General features: G+C 39.9%; 1 protein-coding gene across 1 annotated transcript in view; it reads right to left on the bottom strand.

Annotated features, from left to right (window-relative positions):
• The window catches only part of ABHD5 (abhydrolase domain containing 5, lysophosphatidic acid acyltransferase), a 31,787-nt gene extending 15,435 nt beyond the window's left edge, over positions 1 to 16,352 (bottom strand). Inside the window, exons 1-2 of the mRNA XM_060781858.2 lie at positions 16,115 to 16,352; positions 1,546 to 1,631 (exon numbers count right to left, since the gene is read on the bottom strand). Coding sequence (XP_060637841.2) covers positions 1,546 to 1,631; positions 16,115 to 16,308 — 280 coding nt within the window. The 5' untranslated portion in view covers positions 16,309 to 16,352. The remainder of the gene's footprint in view (positions 1 to 1,545; positions 1,632 to 16,114) is intronic.
• Positions 16,353 to 21,253: the final 4,901 nt, after the last annotated feature.

The raw sequence follows: 21,253 nt of genomic DNA, 5'->3' as shown, positions 1-21,253 counted from the left end.
GAATGAACAACAACAACAAAATTAGTTATTTAAAATGAAAAGGTTCTGCATGAAGCTTTGAAAGTGCATGTATGTTTTGTGCCTTCAAGTTGCCTGCCAACTTATGGTGACCCTATGAAAGACTACTTAGGCAAGAAATATCCAGAGGTAGTTTTGCTAGTTCCTCTCTCTGATATAGCCTACAGCACCTGGTATTCATTGGAAGACTGCCATCCAAGTACTAACCAGAGCAGAACCAATTTAAGTTTTAAAAATCAGATGGGATCTGGTGCCTTTAGAATATTATTTGCGAAACCAACCACATAAAACCATGGACTTCCTTCATGAAATTATTAATGTTAACAGAAGCAGTATATGTTAAATAGCAATAGATCAAAAGCTGTACTGGTAATGTAGCCTGCCTAACATCCTCAAATAAATATTTTTCTACTTCTTTACAATAGCAAGAACATCTACAACAAATTGTATTTATTACCCTCCTCTCCTCATGGCTTGAGGCGAGGTACAACACAGTAAAAATATCCAGATAAAACACACCATGAAATGTATAATACAAAGATTAAAATACAAAAACTAATAGAAATAATAATCAAGTACTTGTCAAAAGTGTATCTCACAAGTACTACTAATTTGGATATACATCTAGGTGTATGCCTTGGTAACTTTTATCATTTTTACTTTTTAACAAAGGAGGGAAAACTGATCAGCCTGCTGTCAGCTCTGTCCACCTTTCCGTCTCAACAATAGAAGAAACTAACAGCCAAGACAAGCTACAGTACTTTTATATACTGTTATAGATTGAGAGCCAACATAGTGGTTTGAGATTTGGAGAAGGACAGTGGGAAACTAGGATTGAAATCCCTGCTTAACCATGGAAACATACTGCACAAGTCACATTCTCTCAGCCTCAGAAGAAGGCAAAGGGGAAATCCCCTCAGAACATCCCAGTGATAATTGTCCTAAATCGGAAATGACTTGAAAGGCACAACATAAACTTATCAGTATTTCAATGGGACACCCAGGTCTGCTTTTGGCTGATGAAATAGTCAAGTTAATTAGAATTGTTGTTGTTGTGTGCCTTCAAGTCATTTCAGATTTAGGGCGATCCTAAGTCTAAAGTTTAGGGTGGGGGCCAGGTGACTAACCTTGGAGGGCCGCATCCAACCCACAGGTCTTAGTTTTGGGACCTCTGCTGTATATACACCCCTTCTCTGAGGTTTGAAAAACAAGAGATAAGTGCATTCTGGAGGAACTGAAAAGAAGCACCGATCACCTCAACGTTTCTGGCCTTTTTGAATACTTGGGTGGGAAAATGGGGGTGACAAGCAGTACTTTTGCCTCTCTGCGGAATGACTGGACTTATCCATAGGTCATATCAAAATCCATAATTTTGGCCCTCAACCTTGCCCTCAGCTTATACCTGAGGTTGACTTACATGTAAGTGTATATGGTAGTTCTTTTCTCTTTCTCCCCCACTACCTCTAGGTTGGGAAAATAGATAAGTGAATCATGTTAACTGGTGATATCTTACCACAAAGTGCTTACATTTCAATATTTTCTCTTCAGCATCTTTAAGATGTACCAGTGATGTAGGACACCATGCAGGCAGCCAACTGGATAACCATCCTGACCTAAAGTAATGAGAATAAAAGAACATATCATAAAAACATATAAAATACTTACTATGATATGAACTGGATATTAGGGTCCCTGGCTTTTCCGTAGAAGGCAATGATAGAAAATAATTTTATTTTATTTGATGGCCACCACTAGCCCACTGTGTGGTACAGAAATATATAAATGTAAACCACTATTATTATGAAAAATGAATAGAACTCAAAAGAAGTGGCTGCATACCATAAAACCAGTAATGTTCAGGATAATGTAGATGTTGGAAATGCAAAATTGTATCTTTTTCAATTAAGTGTCTATAGATCTGATAAAACTGCATAACTTTTATATATATATATATATATATATATATATATATATACTGAAATCATTTTTGAAAATAATGTATGTGGGAGACGGAAGAATATACACATGCCTTTTCTTTAATATTATATGTATTTCTTTCATTTGAGAAAACCCCTGATGAACTACAGATAGACTACAGAATGGGTTTTGTGTTGTTCATCCTGGTTTTCTTTGTATTTAACTACTCAGGCATTTAATATATACAGAAAGCAAGTGGGATGGGAGGGGCAAGGAAAGGTGAAGTGAGGGTAGCAGGAGAAGCATAACTATTTCCTGGGTAATCATACCAATAGATAAGGAGGAGGACTTCAGTCTTTTTTTAAAAAAAATGTATAGTGAATGTAAACAATATCTTGAACAAGAACAAAGTTTTATGATAGCAGACGTTTAATAGGCCATGTCAGAAGAAAGACCAAGAGAATCACTAATGATTTTGCAACTCAAAAATTATGAAACTGCAAGCACATATGCACTCCCCCTCTCTTATTTTAAGCATGCTGGTTAGAAAAACTAATTCCAATTTTAGAACAATGGAAATGTAGGGACTTGAGGTTCTGCTAAGCAAACAAGGAAAAACCTACAGTGCGTATCCCCATGACACAGGACTATAGATCTGGGCTACCTTGGAAAATGAAAGTTAAGGCTCCACTTTTGTAGTGGACTGACAAAAGAAACACTCTTTCCTATTCAACTATATCTAAAATATAAATAAAATACAAGAACCCATCAAAAATGGATGCAGCATATAGCATCCAAAATCTATTTTTTGAATAGAAAGGAATTGTTTGTGAACATCTGGAGAAGAGCCTTCTAAGTTCCAATGTCTTAGTCATCCTACTACTAAATAAACTCTGTTCCTTTCAACAAACTTGATGAAGCATTTTGACAATTGAATTAAATATAACATGATAAAATTAAGTCACCTTGATGATTTCTTCAGGTAGGGAATATACATATTTAAAATAGAAGCACTCTCATATCCCACTAAATACATCAATTATACAAAATCTCCCATATTTTACTATGTAAACTCAGAAAGCCATATATTAAGTAATAATAGGCAAAAATATTAGCAACACACATAGGCATTGCTAAGAAATGCCTGGATCGTGCTGGAAATGAAATAGTGAAGTCTATTGCTCATGCGTCATACATTTCTACTTCCTGCCCACAAAAACAAATATTTTGAAATAACAAGCTGCTTCAGTGTACAAGACTCAGAAATGAAACAATACAGTTCAATCATCTGTCAATGTTTCTCATATCACCATTAAATGCATCTCAGAGATTAGTCGTTCAGCAAAAGTTAAAATTCTATAACACTTATATTTTTACGATCATGGCTTCTTCTATTATTTGAAACAACATTTGCGAGGAGTTTGTGTATTTCCATCCACTTGGGATTCTACATTGGGATTTTATATTCCAAGACAGTACGAGAGACAGGCACTAGTCCAGTTTTGCTGGAAGGGCTTCAGTTCCTTCATCTGGGCAAGTTGCTTAAAGCAGTGAGGCCAATTACTTATTTGTTAGTTGTTTGCCCATCCTGGTTGGTCTTACTAGAAAAAGGAACTCGAGAATTAGAAGTTACGAAGGTTTTGTGGCCAGCCCTTACAAAAACAGGATGAAGAATGTACAGGCTGTGAGCAATATCTAGACCCCATCCATTTCCTGCTCCCAGAGGCCTCTTCTTTCTTTTTAAGTGAAACTTTAGGGTAAGTCCTATAGAAAAACTCCAGGCTTGGTTTTGGACTACATCTCTTTTTTCAAGCTGATGCCAAGGACAGCATGGAGCTTCTATACAAATATGGTCTTGCTCCATGAAGAACACTGTTTATAAAACGAGGTTAATCCAGTTTTACTGTTATACTTCATTTTGCAATTTTAAACAATAAGCACTCCTGTCTCCAGATTGCCACACAGTGGTCCAATGACTGGCTTATCGTAGAAAGGAAGTGACAGAATCCAACATACTTTGCTAGCCAAATATTATTGTGAATGGAGATAGCAATTTCCAGAGGCAGTGCTTGAAGATTGAGCTGCAGCTGTCCTCATGTTTGCAGAGCAATAAAAGCAGAAGAATTCAAAGTTAAACCTGGCAGAGCCATATAATGCTGCACTGCGAAGAAGCAAATTTTAAACTCAAACTATTTTGCAGGCTAACCTGCATAAATATAGCCTCACTACACAAACTTTCAGAATACAGCACACTAGAAACTTGCTTATTTTACATCTTGATTAATTTTACGTTCTGGGTTATATGAAAGAGGAAAAGACAATAGCCAACTCCCACTCAGAAGGAGGCAGAAGAATGAAAAGATTTATAAAAACATGAACCCAAATTTCATAATTGAAAGCTTACATCACCCGAGGCTCACCACAAAGTGTACAAATAAGTAGATAAGAAAGGATTTTGAGTGAAATGGAACAAATATTACACCATCATGGTTTCTGGTATTGTCCCAGCTGGCTGCAGCTGGGGCAGCAATCACCAGCTAGAACAGTGGTTCTCAACCTATGGGTCCCCAGGTATTTCGCCCTACAACTCCCAGAAATCCAAGCCAGTTTACCAGCTGTTAAGATTTCTGGGAGTTGAAGGCCAAAACATCTGGGGACCCACAGGTTGAGAACCACTAAGCTAGAATCATTATGGAATCATGCAATGCTACTGAGCAAAAATCAACCTGAAGTAGGATATGACAGATGACAGTGTAGACAGCAACTTAAACATATTGTAAATACTATCAGCACAAATCCACATAGCCTCATATTTTATAGTAGGTTATGAGAGGTGTAACTGCAGGTAACATTTAGTGAAGAGATTGTAAATAAATCAGTAGATATATCAAAGAGAATAATTTAAATTCCAATTTGACTTCAGCTCTGACTCCTACACTTGGAATTATCTTGTGACATCTCTGGATGTCATTGATGCATGTTTCCTGTTCACTCACACACATCATAGCTTTTCTATACTATGGACATAGTGACCAGGTCATCATATGACAGCCTATAATGGTGTGTCCATGAGTATTTAGGTAGGCTGGGCCTTGGATAGCAGTTACTCAAGTTTCCCTCTGGGGCCATACTATAAGAAACTGGCCAGTCTTAGGCTACAATCCAATAGCGAAGACAGTACATCTCCATAATCTTTGTTTGTGTTTTTAAATACATTATAAGTGTATCCTCAACTTGCTTCTGACACGATAAATAAATAAATCTCCATAATCAAATTTAAGCATATCACGAGGCACAATCTGAAATATTAATCTGTATTAAAATATTACAAGTAATGTTCTAAGTGGTCTGACTGATGCTGTTTCATCTTTGGCAGAGGAATATGGAAAACACAATATCCATTCACTCTCTATTCGGAAAGCAGCAGGAAAAAGAATAAAGTGGATTTGTAGTGAGAGATAAATTACAAGAGACAACAGTAACATGACACTCAGGAAGGTGACAGGTCCTTGCCCAAAAATTAAGAGCAGAAATGCTAACTTTAAAATTTCACTGATAATTACGTTTCATGCTCGCTCTGTAAACCAGCTTATAGAGAAAGTCACATGTGTTGTCATACCTCAAAAAGCATCATAACTGCTGTTTATCAGCTTGGTGCTGAGAGGTAGTTGATTTTGAATATCAGTCAGAACAGGATTCATTCTTTATTGTGAGTACATATAATCCTCTCTTGTTAGTTTATCTTTAAAACAAAGCAGTGGGTTATAGTTCTCTAACTGAAGAGGAATGCCCAGGGAAGGGGAGGGAGCTACTACACAATATTTCTAGGAACTGTACTGTATACGCCAGCTATTCCAAGAGGTTCTTGGCAGATGATTGCAGTATGTTGCTACATTGGGTCAGAGGTAAAAACAACTATTTCCTTGTGTATCTATTGCCTCTTGAACTTTGCATTGAAAGAAGATGGCACGTAACAAAGTAAAAAATATAGAGAGATTTCTGACACCCTGGGTCTCATAAGCACACAACTGGAGAAGTATATTGGCTTTTCACTTCCTAAATACTAATACAAGATCGTAAATAAGATAGGATTCATAATCTTTCTTTAGTTTCAAAGGAATTAACTAAAAATCTTGATATTAGAACCATGTACAGCCATGAATAAATGTACGGATACTGTACTATAAATTCACCAGACACAGTGAAGACATTTGCCCTTGCGCTATGCTACTCTGCTGCTGAGTATGCATGCCCAGTGTGGAACACATCTCACCAGGCTCTTAATGAAACATGCCGCATCATCACGGAGTGTCTGCGCCCTACACCACTGGAAAAATTACACTGTTTAGCCGGTACTGCACCACCTGACATCCGCCGGGAAGTAGCAACCAATGGTGAAAGGACCAAGGCAATGACATCTCCAGCTCATCCCCTGTTTGGATATCAGCCAGCACATCAACAACTTAAATCAAGAAATAGTTTTTCTAAGATCTACAGAGACACTCGCTGGAACACCTAAGCAAGCGAGAGTCCAAAAGTGGCAGGCTCAAACCCAGAACCTAAATCAATGGCTGATACCAAATGAGAGACTCCCCCCTGGGCACACAGAAAACTGGGCAACTTGGAAGGTGCTGAACAGACTGCACTCTGGCACCACGAGATGCAGAGCCAACCTTAAGAAATGGGGCTACAAAGTGGAATCCACAACATGCGAGTGTGGAGAAGAGCAAACTACAGACCACCTGCTGCAATGCACCCCGAGCCCTGCCACATGCACAATGGAGGACCTTCTTGCAGCTTGCAAATTTTGTGTTTTGTTTGTTTGTTCGTCTGTTAAAAAATGCATTGCATATGTCTGGTCTGCCTCTGACACGATAAATAAATACCAGAATCTTACTACTGAAGCCTCCAGTGGCGCAATAGGTTAAACCCTTGTACTGGCAGGACTGCTGACCGACAGGTCAGCGGTTCAAATCCGGGGAGACCCGGTTGAGCTCCCTCTGTCAGCTCCAGCTCCCCATGTGGTGACATGAGAGAAGCCTCCAACAAGGATGATAAAACATTTAAACATCTGGGTGTCCCCTGGGCAACGTCCCTGCAGACGGCCAATTCTCTCACCCAGAAGCGACTTGCAGTTTCTAAAGTTGCTCTTGACACACACACACAAAACAGAATCTAACTGAAATAAAATAGCCACAAATATATAGAACTTTCCTTTATACCAGTTCAGACTATTGATCTATCTACTCCAGTACTGTCCACATTGTAGACACTTCAGAGACTAACATAACCTGTGCCAAATTCCAAAGGGAAACCTTTCCTTTGAAAATGCCAGAATTGGACTTGTGACATTCTACATATAAAGCCTGTGTTGAACAAATGACATTGAGCCCTCTACACTTTTTTGCTCTGCATTTATAAGCTTGAATTATAGTTTTTCATAAATATCTTATGGTTATCTTTACAAAGTCATATGCTGTGGTGGAAATCTCAATATGAATATCTACTGATCACAAAAGAAGTGATTTTTGCTTGCAGAAATGAATTGCTACTTGAAACAATTATAACACGGCATACTCTCTTATACAAGTACTGTATTTACTTGAGTATAAACCTAGTTTTTCAGCCCTTTTTTAAGGCAGAACCCCCCCCCCCCCAGGTTATAATCGGGTCAGGGTCCTAGTGGGAAGGCATGGGACTGAAAAGAATGGCTTCGTTCAGCCCCATGCCTTCCTGCCAGGATCCTCATTTCTCTGCACAGCAACCCAGCTCTCCTTTCTCTCCTCTCTTGTGCAGTGCGCACCTTCCTCACCTCCTCTCTCAGAGCCAGTCTTTCCCACTTTTCCTTATTCATATACACACAGCATTTTCCCCAAAATGTATAGTTGAAATACAACTATGGTGACTATTGGAAGGATACGTAAGCACATTTACATTGAAGAAGGTTAGAATAATGATTTAATCAGAGTTGGGCAATCTTCTCTTAAATTATAGTTTTATGTAAATATTAAAAAATTAACCTACTGATGCCTCAATTAACGTAAGTTTATTGGTATCTACTAGTAGCTGCTGCATTTCCCACCCTTGACTTATACTTGAGTCAATAAGTTTTCCCAGTTGTTTATGGTAAAATTAGGTGCCTCGGCTTATATTTGGGTCGGCTTATACTCGAGTATATACGGTACTTATGAAACAAAGTGAGGGGCTACTTTTCTATTTATTGTTCTTTGAGTTTAACCCAAAATATATCTGTGATATTTTCTTTTTACAAAACAGTTTTTCCATCTCATAATCCAAATCCTAAAACCAGTTGATTGTCTAAATATAGTTTTGATTACTATGACTTTAAACCTACAGAACTAGAACAGATTAACTGTAATTTCTTTATCCATGTCCTACTGTTTCACTATATTAAAACAATACTCTTGTGTAGTAAATGAAATATACTCGGTACCAATTCCAGCATTAAAGACATATCAGTATTAACCCCCTCATCTTACTTTAATAAGACAGATTTCAGTTTGAAAGTGCCCATGCAAATGTAATACACCTCTGCTCAAAATATTTCACATCAAATAAACATCATTTCTTTTAAGGAAAGACCTCATCCTGAATAAGGCACCTAAAGAGGAGCAAACTAGCAAAAGCACCTCAAAGTATTCCTTGCCTTAGAAAGCCAGGAAAGAAAGCCAAGTCAACAACCTTTTTTTCCTCCTCTTCTTTTCTCCTTCTAGATCAGTGGTTCTCAACCTGTAGGTCCCCAGGAGTTTTGGCCTACAACTCCCAGAAATCCCAGCCAGTTTACTAGCTGTTAGGATTTCTGAGAGTTGAAGGCCAAAACATCTGGGGACCCACAGGTTGAGAACCACTGCTCTAGATCCTTTCTTATTTCTAACTTACTATGACTCATATTGTTCTCCCACTTTCAATGTAAAACACCCCCCTTTTTTAAATAACTATCTTTATTACTATATGTGTGTGTGTGTGTATGAAAATACATCTTGCATGTCAGATATTTACATTACGATAATGTTATGGTTGGGGATCACCACCACATGAGGAATTGTATTAAGGGGTCGCGGCATTAGGAAGGTTGAGAAACACTGCCTTAAAGGGACCCAGTCCTGACTAACTTTGGAAGCTAAGCAGTCTCATCTCTGGTTAGTATTTGGATAAAAGATCACCAATGAATACCATGTGGTATCTGCTATATTTTAGAGGAATGGACTGACAAAACCACCTTTGTGTATTCCTTGCTTTAAAATAACATATGAAATTAATGGGTTACCAGAAATTGACAGGTGACTTGAATGCACATGTACAGACACACAGACTTATAAAGATCTAATTCATCTTCACATCCCACAAAGAGGCACTTTTTACAAGAGATACAGTAAAAGCCCTGTACCATTTCCTCTAGAGATACAACTTCTATAATAAAAGGGAAGTGGGGTATACATTGTTTTATGCATGACATAAAAATCCATGTGTTATCTGGGGTAATAGAAGCCTCTCTGAAGCTCCTAGAAAAAAAATCAAACAATTTAAAGGGCTAAGCAGAATTTGAAGAGGAAAAGATTAAAATAAGATGTTTTTCAGGAGAAAAACTGATATAGGTAAAACTACTAGCCAAAATGTCCTGAACAGAAAGAACCACACAATTTACCCAGGGAATTTTCTTCTGCTCCCAAATGACTAGCCATGTCAAACTTCCTTGTTTAAACACTTGACTAATGTCACAGGCAGTTTGGTCCTAATTATCTCTTGTCAAATAAAAGGAGAAGATATGCAAAGTTTAAAATTATCATGGTCTTATGTTATTATATGTAGCTTGAGGTCCTTTGTTCTGGGATCCTCCATGCTGAGCATAATCAAAATACACGAGTTTCTGCTACTGCAATATGTTTTATTACAGAAGTATTATTGCTGTTATTATTGAAGTTTGGCTCATTACAGCAAAAGCTACACACCAAGCTTACGTTGTGGAACATTGCCACAGGCTGACTAAATGACTATGGCTAGGAAATGATCACGTTAATGTTACTAAAGATCAGAAGGTTACAGACTGACACAAGGCAAATAGGTCCCATGATAATAATTGCCCATTCTGTACAAGTATTTTGCATATTCCATTTCCCAGAACAAAATCAAGAGGCATCATTTTCTTAATGAGCAGGGCCATGGCCAAAAGGGCAGAGTTCAACCAAGGCTGTTGCTTGGATCTAATGCTGTACCATGGCTAAGCAGCATGAGCCAGAAGATCAAAAGAGCCTGTGTTCAAACCTAGATATAGCTTTGAACTCGTTAGCACAGTGCTATCTCCAAGTCAGAACCCTTTCTGCAATGTAGGGGTACCTGCCTGCCTTACAGGATTATTGAAGGGATTACTGAGATAATGTACATGGAGCAGTTTGTACACGGAGTATTATAAATACTGAGTATTATTTTGGCCTTGTGCAGTTCAACTGCACACTTGGGAAACTGGTTTGGCTGAAGATATCATTTTGTCACAAGGCAGGACATTCATCCAAGAGAAAGGACACACACAAGAAAAAACTAAAAAACAAATACAGGGCAGATGCCCAGGTCAGCATGCACTTTAAAAAGGAATGCATTTTGGGTTGATCAGAGAAATGCAACTGCACAGAGGACAACAATATTTAAATAGACACCTAGGTTATGACAAATTAAAAATGTAGACAATAATATGAGCTATGCATTGACAAGGAAATGCAATACACAGACAGATAAATATGATGGAAGATGTATAGTGGGAAGCTAAGATGAGCAAGTACTATATTTAGAAAGAATACATTTGGATTCTAGGAAAAACAAAACATTGAGGTGATTTACATACTGGCAAAAAGGATAAAACAATGAGATGGAGATTAAAACTAAATAGTAGAGCATATTCCAGACATGTAGAAAGTCCTGGGTTCAACCCACAGTATCTTCAGTTCAAAGGACCAGACAGCCAGTGATGTGAAAAATATCTGCCTCATACTGTCAAGAGACTGAGTAAACAATATTAGGCTACACTGAATAATATGTGAAACTGAATAGCAATATACAATGCCCTTTGCAAGTCTGGCAAAACTAGTGTATTTATAAAAGGTGTTTTCGAGAAGAGACATGAGGTTAAGTTGTATGCCTTCAAACATATGTAACAGAGGTACAGAGAGGACAGCTTATACGGGACAAAGATAATAGCTAGGTACAGACAAAGTTCAAATGGCAAAAAGTGCTGAAGAACAGGGCTGGAGAACACAATGCAGCACACACAGACAAAAGAACATGCTGAAATAGAGGCATTTCTAAGACTGTTATTGTGCAGTTGAAAAGGCACTGTTATCAATTACTGTACCAAAAACCCTTTACAACAGAGTGAAGAGTGTGGCCCTTCAGACACTTCTGGACTGCAACAACCATCATTTCTAGCCACTAACTATGATGACTAGATGTGTTGTCGAAGGCTTTCATGGCCAGAATCACTGAGTTGCTGTGAGTTTTCTGGGCAGTATAGCCTGATGAATCAACCTGGGCACAGCATAGTATTTGAGAACACAGAAATGCTGGACCATGCTAACAACCACCATGTCAGACTATACAGAGAAGCCACTGAAATCCACAAGCATGTGGACAATTTCAACAGAAAGGAGAAAACCATGAAAATGAACCAAATCTGGCTACCAGTATTTAGAAACTCTAAAATCAGGACAGTAAATAAAGAGTAACACTGAAAAACAGGGGAATTCCAGACAGGAAACAATCAGGGCCAGCTAACACCTCCCAACAAAGGATTCCCCCAGGCAGGAAGCAGCTAGGCTCTGAAACTACAAGGGCATTCAATGTTAATCAAGCTAATCAATTGTAACATTCACACTTGCCTCAAGCAGACAAAAGTTCTTTTGCCCACCCTGGACTTTCCACAGATATATAAACCCCCTTCCCTAGTTTACAACAGACCTCATAACCTCTGAGGATGCCTGTCATAGAAATGGGCAAAACATCAGGAGAAAATGCTTCTGGAACATAGCCATACAGCCCAGAAAACTCACAGGAACCCAATGATGACTAGAGTTTACTGGAACTTCAGCCCAAAATTATCCAGAACAGCACAGACTTTCCCTATCTTGATTTTTAAAAGCCTTGAGAAAAGAGTTGTATGAAGAAGTAAAAAAGCAGGACAACAGAACAAATGTATTAATTTGTGTGTAAACTGTAACTGTAACGTGAATACCATCCTATGCTGGTGTAGGAGAAGAAGATGGTAATGTTATAAAAAATACTATAGCAAACTGATGAATGAACTCAACAAGGATTGGCCTCAACTTATCTTTCATGTGTGAAAATCAAATAAGAAGTTCAAAAACAAAATATCCCAACCATGTGAGAGAAAAGGAAACTGACCGCTATGGCTTCCTCTGAACAGATGGAGAAAAAAAATACAACAATACTATAAGCATGATGCCTAACAGAATCGTTTAGAAAAACCAAATGATTGTATGACATGGATGCAGTTGTTTGTGCAACAAAAAGTTTTCAATGAAGTTGAAATGTCTATAGTTCCAGGAGGTTACAAAATAGATTTAGGCAGTTCAAGAGAGGGAACAAAAAACCCACGTGAAGATTGAGGTAACAGGTACAACAGCTACAGGAATGAAAGTGAGACTAAGAAGAAATGAATACGTGGAAGAGAGACTTGGGTCCAAAGAACATGCAACTACCAACAGAATCTGGCTGATGTCATACTCTATGAGTTCAATGGACCTTTTGCATCTGGGGTTTGGTTCCAGGACCCCAGTAGATACCAACATTTATGGATGCTCAAGTCTCATTACATACAATGGTGTAGTGAAATGACGCCCCTTACATACAATAGCAAAATCAAGGTTTGCTTTTAGATTTTTTTTTTAAATCAACAAATGTATGGTTAAATCAATGGATGCAGAATCTGTGAACTGGAGGGTTGCATACATGCAGTGGGCAAAACACATAAACCACACTAGGAAGAGAGGAATTGAGAGCATATCTTGGGCACACGGGATACTGGAGATGGTGCAAGTGGGTTGTATAGTTTTTAAATGTAGTGTAAATTGCATTTCAATATATTTATGCTCAATGACTCAAAATATTTATATTTTTGTATCCATATTTTAATGCACTTGCTCCGTTTTTGATTGTATTGTGTCATGTTTGCTGTTAGCCACCCTGAATCTCTATATTGGGGGGAAATTAGGGCAAAAATAAAGTAAATAAATGAATGATGAGCCCTCTCCCCTCAACTACCTGAAATCCCCTCCCTCCAGCCTATTTCTGGTCCAGCTTAGGAATAACCTCTAAACTTTACACAAGAGGGGGCTAAAACAGCTGGGAGTAGCCATTATTTCACAGGTAAAAAGCACAGGTGGAAGAATAGTTCCTTTGTCATCACCAAAATACTTCAACATATAACAACGTATTATAAAAACATTATCAAAATAGTATTCATTATTCAGATCCATCGAAACCCAGGATGTCCAAAAGAGGGATCATACATACGTCCCTTTATTGATAATCAATGAATATCCTTAGTGTTTTCTGGGTTTACGTTTTGTTTGTGGCTCTTTCTTCTGTTTCCTTCACACTCACATGCTCCTCTTTTTCCAGTAGCTAATTCTTTTCTAACTATATACGGCATTTTTTAGTTGAAACTCTACAATGGTTTTAAGTTGAGTAATGAAAAGTTATGTGTCAAGTTTGGTCTAGAGTAGATCTATCAAGTCATGTAGGAGCTTTTGTGGATCATGAAAAGTCAAAGAGTGTTTGTTGTTTGTTGGTTTGAGCCACAAAGACTCCTCCATGGCTTGATAAATCTAGATCATACTTGGGGCACACACACACATGTATGAAAAGTCACATATATATGAAAAGTCAAAGTATTTTGTTGGTTTGATTCACAAAGGTCCATCCATGGCTTAGGGACTTGAAAATCTGGATGTTCCAGCAAGTTTTCAAGAACAATAGGTCCCTAGGCCCAGTCCCTAGGTCGCCAGACAGCACTCTGTTTTCTGCACTTCATCCAATTCCCCTGCCCTATGATACACTATTTGCACTATCCCTCGCCCAGCCGTCTTATAGTTGATAAGGTCCATTTTAGTACTCCTGGCCATTGGTATTGTTGAACCTCACCTGAGGGAGCTCCAATGTATCCAGTTTTATATTTTTAATTTTAGTGTGTTTTATCAGGGTTTCTGTATTTTATGTTTTTTATTTTATTTTTATTTTTTGCTATTTTATTAAGTTACAGTTAGGTTGTTTATGTTGTCCAATGTGCTTTGTCTTGCTGTAAACTGTTTGTATGGTTTTCTTTTGGCATTGAATGTTTGCAATATTTTGGAGTTTGTATTGTATTTGCATTTAATGTAATACAATATGTTATATTACATGTAGTATTACTAATAATATTACAGTATAGTGATATAGTACAATAAAGTAATATATAATACTAATATTATGCTGGGATAATAATATAATATGTTGTATACACATATAATATCGATAGTATTATAATGTAATAAATATAATAATTTTATATTTCATATTACATGTAATATTACTAATATTATTACAGTATACTTGTATAGTACAATATAGTAATTTATAATAATAATTTTGTGCTATGCTAATATTATAATATATTGTAAGTACATATAACTTGTAAGCCATTCTGAGTCCGCTTCAGGATGAGAAGGGTAGCATATAAATGTCGTAAATAAATAAATAAATTTAATGTCTGTATAAGGCATTGAATGTTTGCCTTCTTGTATTGGAATTTCCCCTGTGTCTCCTTGGGGAGATAGGGTGGAATATAAAGTTTATTATTATTAATTGGTTGCATTATATATCATTGAATACTGCGCTTACATCTTGTTAGCCTCCCAGAGTCCTCATTGGTGAGATAGGGCAGGATACAAATAAAGATTGTTATTAATATTATTATATGTTGGTCTATTTTGGGGTTTGAATTGTTTGTATTGTTTTTGTATTTATTGTCTGCATCAGGCATTAATGTTTGCCTTTCTTGTATTGGAATCCACCACTGGAATCTCCTTTTGGAGATTGGGCAGAATATACATAAAGTTTGTTGTTGTTGTTGTTATGATGCTCTATTTTGGGGTTTGGATAGTTTGTATTGTATTCGTATTTATTGTCTGTATCAGGTGTTAATGTTTGCCTTTTCCTATTGGAATCCTCCCTGAGTCCCCATTGGGGAGAAAGGGCGGGATCCAAATAATAATAATAATAATAATAATAATAATAATAATTTGGTCTATTTTGGAGTTTGGACAGTTTAAATCTTTCCACAGATATATAAACCCATTTTCCGACTTCCAACAGACCTCACTACCTCTGAGGATGCTTGCCATAGATGCAGGCGAAACGTCAGGAGAAAATGTCTCTAGAACATGGCCATATAGCTCGGAAAACCTACAACAACCCAGTTTAAATTGTATTTGTTGTCTGCATCAGGTGTAAATGTTTGCCTTTTCCTATTGGAATCCTCTCTGAGTCCCCATTGGGGAGATAGGGCGGGATCCAAATAAAAAATCTTCTTCTTCTTCTTATTATTATTATTTGGTCTATTTTGGGGTTTGGACTGTTTGTATTGTATTTGTTGCCTGCATCAGGTGTTAATGTTTTCCTTTTCCTATTGGAATCTTCCCTCAGTTCCCATTGAGGAGATAGGGCGGGATACAAATACAGTTTATTATTATTATTTCCACATAAATGCTTGGAAATACCCTGCAACTCAAGAAAGAGGAAGAGAGAGATCACCTGGGAGCAGGAGCTGTTATACAAGGAATCTGGGCCGGGAAGGGGACGTGTGCCAAGCCTCTCAAGCTACGGAGGAGCCTTTGCGGATCAAAGCAACCAAGATACCAAGATCCCTACTTTGTTTGACAGAGAGAGAAGGGGGAAAGGCCCACTCTATCCCCACCTATCAAAGTCAAAGGGCGGGAAGGAAGGGCTGCCTGCGGGGAACTATCAACAGCCGGCGAGGGAGGCCCTGAGGGCGCCCATGGGTCCAATGCCAAGGCGGCGGGACGTGCGGGCAGGAAGCGGCCGGGGGAGGAGGGCGAGGTGTGTGTGTGGAGAGAGCCTCCCTCCCTCCCTCCCTCCCTCTCTCCTCACTCACCCTTCTTCGCCGGGAGACTCCTCTGCGCTCTCCTCCTCGGCCATGGCGGCCCAGCGGGTGCTGCTGCTGCTACTGCTGCTTCGGCGCCTGCCCGCGGGTCCGGAGGAGGAGGAGGAGGAAGCGGCGACGGCAGCCGGGAGCGCGGCGAAAGAGAGAGAGAGCGCGACCGCAGCCGCGGCGCCCCCGCCAGCCATCACGGGACCCGCCCGGGAGAGAGAGAGAGAGAGAGAGCGCCGCGGCCCCGCCCCCAGCGCCATAGAGCGCGCCTCGGCTAGAGAGGGCTGGCGAGGAAGGCCCCGCCCCTCTCTCCCGCCCTCCCGCTCTCCTTCCTCGCTCCATGGCTCGCGAGGCGCGCTCTTTGCTGATTGGCCCGAGCCGTGGCACGAGCAAGGAGCCCCGCCTCCTCCCTCGCGTTGCTGGGCTGCGGGAAGGACAGCTTCGGCGTCAGCGCCTTCGCAGCACGGCCTGTTCCTACTCCGTGTTTACCCAGGGAGCCCGTCCCACGGGGTTGAGTGGCCAGAAGGGGTCCCTGGACGGCAGAACGGGTCACCTGGGTTGACAGGGCCTCGGCTTCCCTGCCGTGACGAGCCCTTAAGGCGCGAGGTGCGGCTCCTTCGTGTTTCATAATAACACTCTGCGCAAACAGAAACATGGGCCATGTCCAGGTAAATAGTATGATAGCTGGGTCCGGAAGCTCCGAGCGTTACGGAGATGCCGCTTCTTGCGCTGTTTGCGCAAGAGAGACTTAGCTAATGTAAGCCAGGCCGGAGACAGATCATCTATCTTCTATCTATCTATAAATAAAAATGTAATGTTCGTTTGTGGGATTAACATAACTCAAAAACCACTGGACGAATTGACACCAAATTTGGACACAAGACAACTAACAGCCCAATGTATGTCTTTCACTCACAAAATTGATCTTGTCACTTGGGAGTTGTAGTTGCTGGGATTCATAGTTCACCTACAATCAAAGAGTATTCTGAACCCCACCAATGATGGAATTGAACCAAACTTGGCACACAGTTCTCCCATGACCAACAGAAAATACTGGAAGGGTTTGGTGGGCAGTGTCCTTTGGTTTTGGAGTTGTAGTTCATCTACATCCAGAGATCACTGTGGACACAATGATGGATCTGGACCAAACTCTACACGAATACTCAATATACCCAAGTGTGAACATTGGTGGAGTTTGGGGAAAATAGAATCTTGACATTTGGGAGTTGTAGTTGCTGGGATTTATAGTTCACCTACAATCACAGAGCATTCTGAACCCCACCAATGATAGAATTGGGCCAAACCTCCCACACAGAACCCCCATGTAGGCCACAGCAACGCGTGACGGGATGGCTAGTAGAATCATAGAATCCTAGAGTTGGAAGAGACCTCATGGGCTATCCAGTCCAACCCCCCTGCCAAGAAGCAGGAATATTGCATTCAAAGAACACCTGACAGATGGCCATCCAGCCTCTGTTTAAAAGCTTCCAAAGAAGGAGCCTCCATCACACTCCGGGGCAGAGAGTTCCACTGCTGAACGGCTCTCACAGTCAGGAAGTTCTTCCTCGTGTTCAGATGGAATCTCCTCTCTTGTAGTTTGAAACCATTGTTCCGCGTCCTAGTCTCCAAGGAAGCAGAAAACAAGCTTGCTCCCTCCTCCCTGTGGCTTCCTCTCACATATTTATACATGGCTATCATATCTCCTCTCAGCCTTCTCCAGGCTAAACATGCCCAGCTCCTTAAGCCACTCCACATAGGGCTTGTTCTCCAGACCCTTGATCATGTTAGTCACCCTCCTCTGGACACATTTCAGCTTGTCAATATCTCTCTTGAATTGTGGTGCTCAGAATTGGACACAATATTCCAGGTGTGGTCTAACCAAAGCGGAATAGAGGGGTAGCATTACTTCCCTAGATCTAGACACAGTGCTCCTATTGATGCAGGCTAAAATCCCATTGGCGATCTTGTTTAGCATCTTGACTAACGATCAGCCATAGCCACCACTCACAAAGAACTTTATATATGCTGATGACCTTAGCCTAACAATACAAGCAAAAGACTTGAAACAGTCAAAAACCAACTTACTAATGCCTTAAAAGATCTCTCCAGCTATTACAAAGATAACCACCTGAAGCCTAACCCTGCCAAGACACAAGTGTGTGCTTTCCACCTATGGAATTATGAAGCCAACAGGAAACTGAAAGTTACCTGGGAAGGTCAAGAGCTTGAACATTGTTTCCATCCTAAATGTTTCAGTGTCATCTTAGATTTAACACTAACATATAGGAAACATTGCATGAACACCAAGCATAAAATAGCTGCACACAATAACATCCTGCGGAAACTTACAGGTAGCACATGACGTGCAGATCCAAAATTAATAAGAACATCAGCCCTGGCCTTGTTTTACTCAACTGCCGAATATGCCTGCCCTGTTTGGCACAAGTCTGCCCACGCGAACCAGATGAACATAGCATTGAACGAAACATACAGAATAATCACAGAACACCTCAAACCTACACCAGTTGGTAACTACAAGCTATCTGGCATCCCCCATCCCCCCCCCCCCCCCCCCGCTAATGTGAGACGGGAAGTTGCTGCTAACTGTGAGATAAGGTTGAACATTGTGAAAGCTATTCACTGCATGGCTATCAGTAGACTCAAATCAAGGAAAAGCTTCATGAAAACCACCACTCCTCTTAATGCTCCCCCAGCAACAGCAAGACTATCCCTCTGGGCAGCTAAACCAGCCCCCACAAGGGTCTTCCTTCAGGGGCAAACCAAGAATGGGCAACTTGGAAGTCCCTGAACAGACTCAGAAATGGAGTGGGCAGATCAAAAAACAACCTGGCAAAATGGCACTACCTCAAAGGATCCTACACCTTGTGTGACTGTGGAGCAGAACAGACAACTCCACATCTGTATGCTTGTCCACTATGCCCTGCCTCATGTACAGATGAAGACTTGTCGGAGACTACAGGCAATGTGGTTGCTGTTGCCCGTTTTTGGCCAAAAGACATCTAGCCACTTGTGCTCCTTCTATTTTTATCAGTTTTATACTAATTTATGCAATGCTTTTGATACAAAATGAATAAGTAAATAGAAATGTGCATATTGTGCCTTGGGAAAGAATGGGATAAAATACATACACTTTTTCCATGGTTCCTTCTCCAACTAAGGAATGCTTCCTATATTGACTTGTAACAATATTTAAAAGCACATCATAAAACTTCCACAACTTTCCTATAACTACTTAAAAGCAAAGGTGGCTTTCTTAACAGGACATTTAAAACAGGGCTGAAGAAGACATGGCCTTCCAAATATTGTTGGACTAAAACTTCCACCATTTTTAGTTACGTTGGCTGTGACTGATGGCAACTGTATTTCAACAACATCTGGAGGAAAACACATTTCCCAACCCTGGTCAAAAGGATGTGGTGCAGGTGACTTGCACAGTTGTTGCAATCCTTAGTTGCTGTAGTCATCTGATGGCTTAACATGTACAGTCTCATTTACAGATTCCTGCCTGAACTAGGACATTGATTCAAGCCATTTTAAAATTGTCCCACTTCTCTTTATTTAAACTGACCGATCCTGTCTAATAGTGGTAATTATTACCTGAAGAGCACAACAGTTAGTAAGATTTCTGGGTTGCTTGAGTCATATCAAATCATGTCAGAAGGATGCTTATAATTACTAGTCATTTACATGTGACTTTGAAGTGATTCTTGCTTTGCTAAATACTTTTCCCTGGTTTAAAAATATTGCTCTGCGTGTATCTGTTTGAGGATCTCTAGACATTTAGGATAGGGCCAGATACATCTTAGCTGAGGAAGGTGGATGGTGCTTTTGGAAACTTATAGATCTATATAAATAAAAATGTAATGTTCGTTTTTGGGATTAACATAACTCAAAAACCACTGGATGAATTGTTGCCAAATTTGGCCACAAGACAGCTACTAACCCAAGGAGTGACCATCACTAAAAAAAAATGATTTTGCCATTTGGGAGTTGTAGTTGCTGAGATTTATAGTTAACCTACAATCAAAGAGCATTCTGAACTCCACCAATGATGGAATTGAACCAAAAGTGTCACACAGGGCTCCCATGACCAACAGAAAACACTAGAAGGGTTTGGTAGGCATTAACCTTGAGTTTGGGAGTTGTAGTCCTACATCCAGAGAGCACTGCGGACTCAATGATGGATCTGGACCAAAGTTGGCACGAATATTCCATATGCCCAAATATGAATACAGATGGAATTTGGGGGAAATAGACCTTGACATTTGGGAGCTGTAGTTACTGGGATTTATAGTTCACCTACAATCAAGGAGCATTCTGAACCCCACCAATGACAGAATTGGGCCAAACTTCCCACACTGAATCCCCATGACCAACAGAAAATACTTAAGGTGATCCAGTTCAACTCCCTTCACCAGGGCAAGCAAAAGTAATCAAATCCCTCCTGACAAAGAGCCAACCAGCCATAGACATAGATATATATGATTCACACACAGAGATATATAGTATCATAGATTTGAAAGGGATCCCTAAAGAAGGACAATTATATGTTGCATGTTCCAGAGTAAGAAAACCAGACAATCTCCACATCAACACTGACAAAGAAACAGCTAGAAATACTGTTTACCCACAAGAATAAAGAAATTACATATATTAGAAACCAACACTTTCTCATTACTTCCTTTTCCAGATCACCAGACCCGGCCACAGCAACGCGTGGCAGGGGACGGCTAGGGCTAAATAAATAGAGCTGCATATATATTACATGCTCTTAGTTCATATTTGCTATAGCCATTTATCTTTAGCCAAGTTGTCTTCACAACACTTTCATAGGCAACAGCAGGCTTGTCCAACCTGCGTCCCAAGACAAAATCATAAATTTACTTAAAACATTATGAGTTTCTTTGTAACTTGATTCCACGGTTCTCAAGCACTTTGTAGACAACGAAATGGAATAATCAGAGTATGTTATGTCCACAAACATCGAAGTATTATCTGAACTGGTATTATAATTGCCAACAACCAAGGAGAGAGAAACACCATGTCCATGCAGTGGCCCTCCCCAACACCAACTGCCATCCGGGTGGCCATTGCGAGGGAGGGAATCATCCAGCCAGAAAT

The sequence above is a fragment of the Anolis sagrei genome, chromosome 6 (assembly GCF_037176765.1).
Source record: "Anolis sagrei isolate rAnoSag1 chromosome 6, rAnoSag1.mat, whole genome shotgun sequence".
Classification (NCBI taxonomy): Eukaryota; Metazoa; Chordata; class Lepidosauria; order Squamata; family Dactyloidae; genus Anolis; species Anolis sagrei.
Note: the sequence above shows the minus strand (reverse complement) of the source record. Positions and strands in the feature narration are given on the sequence as shown.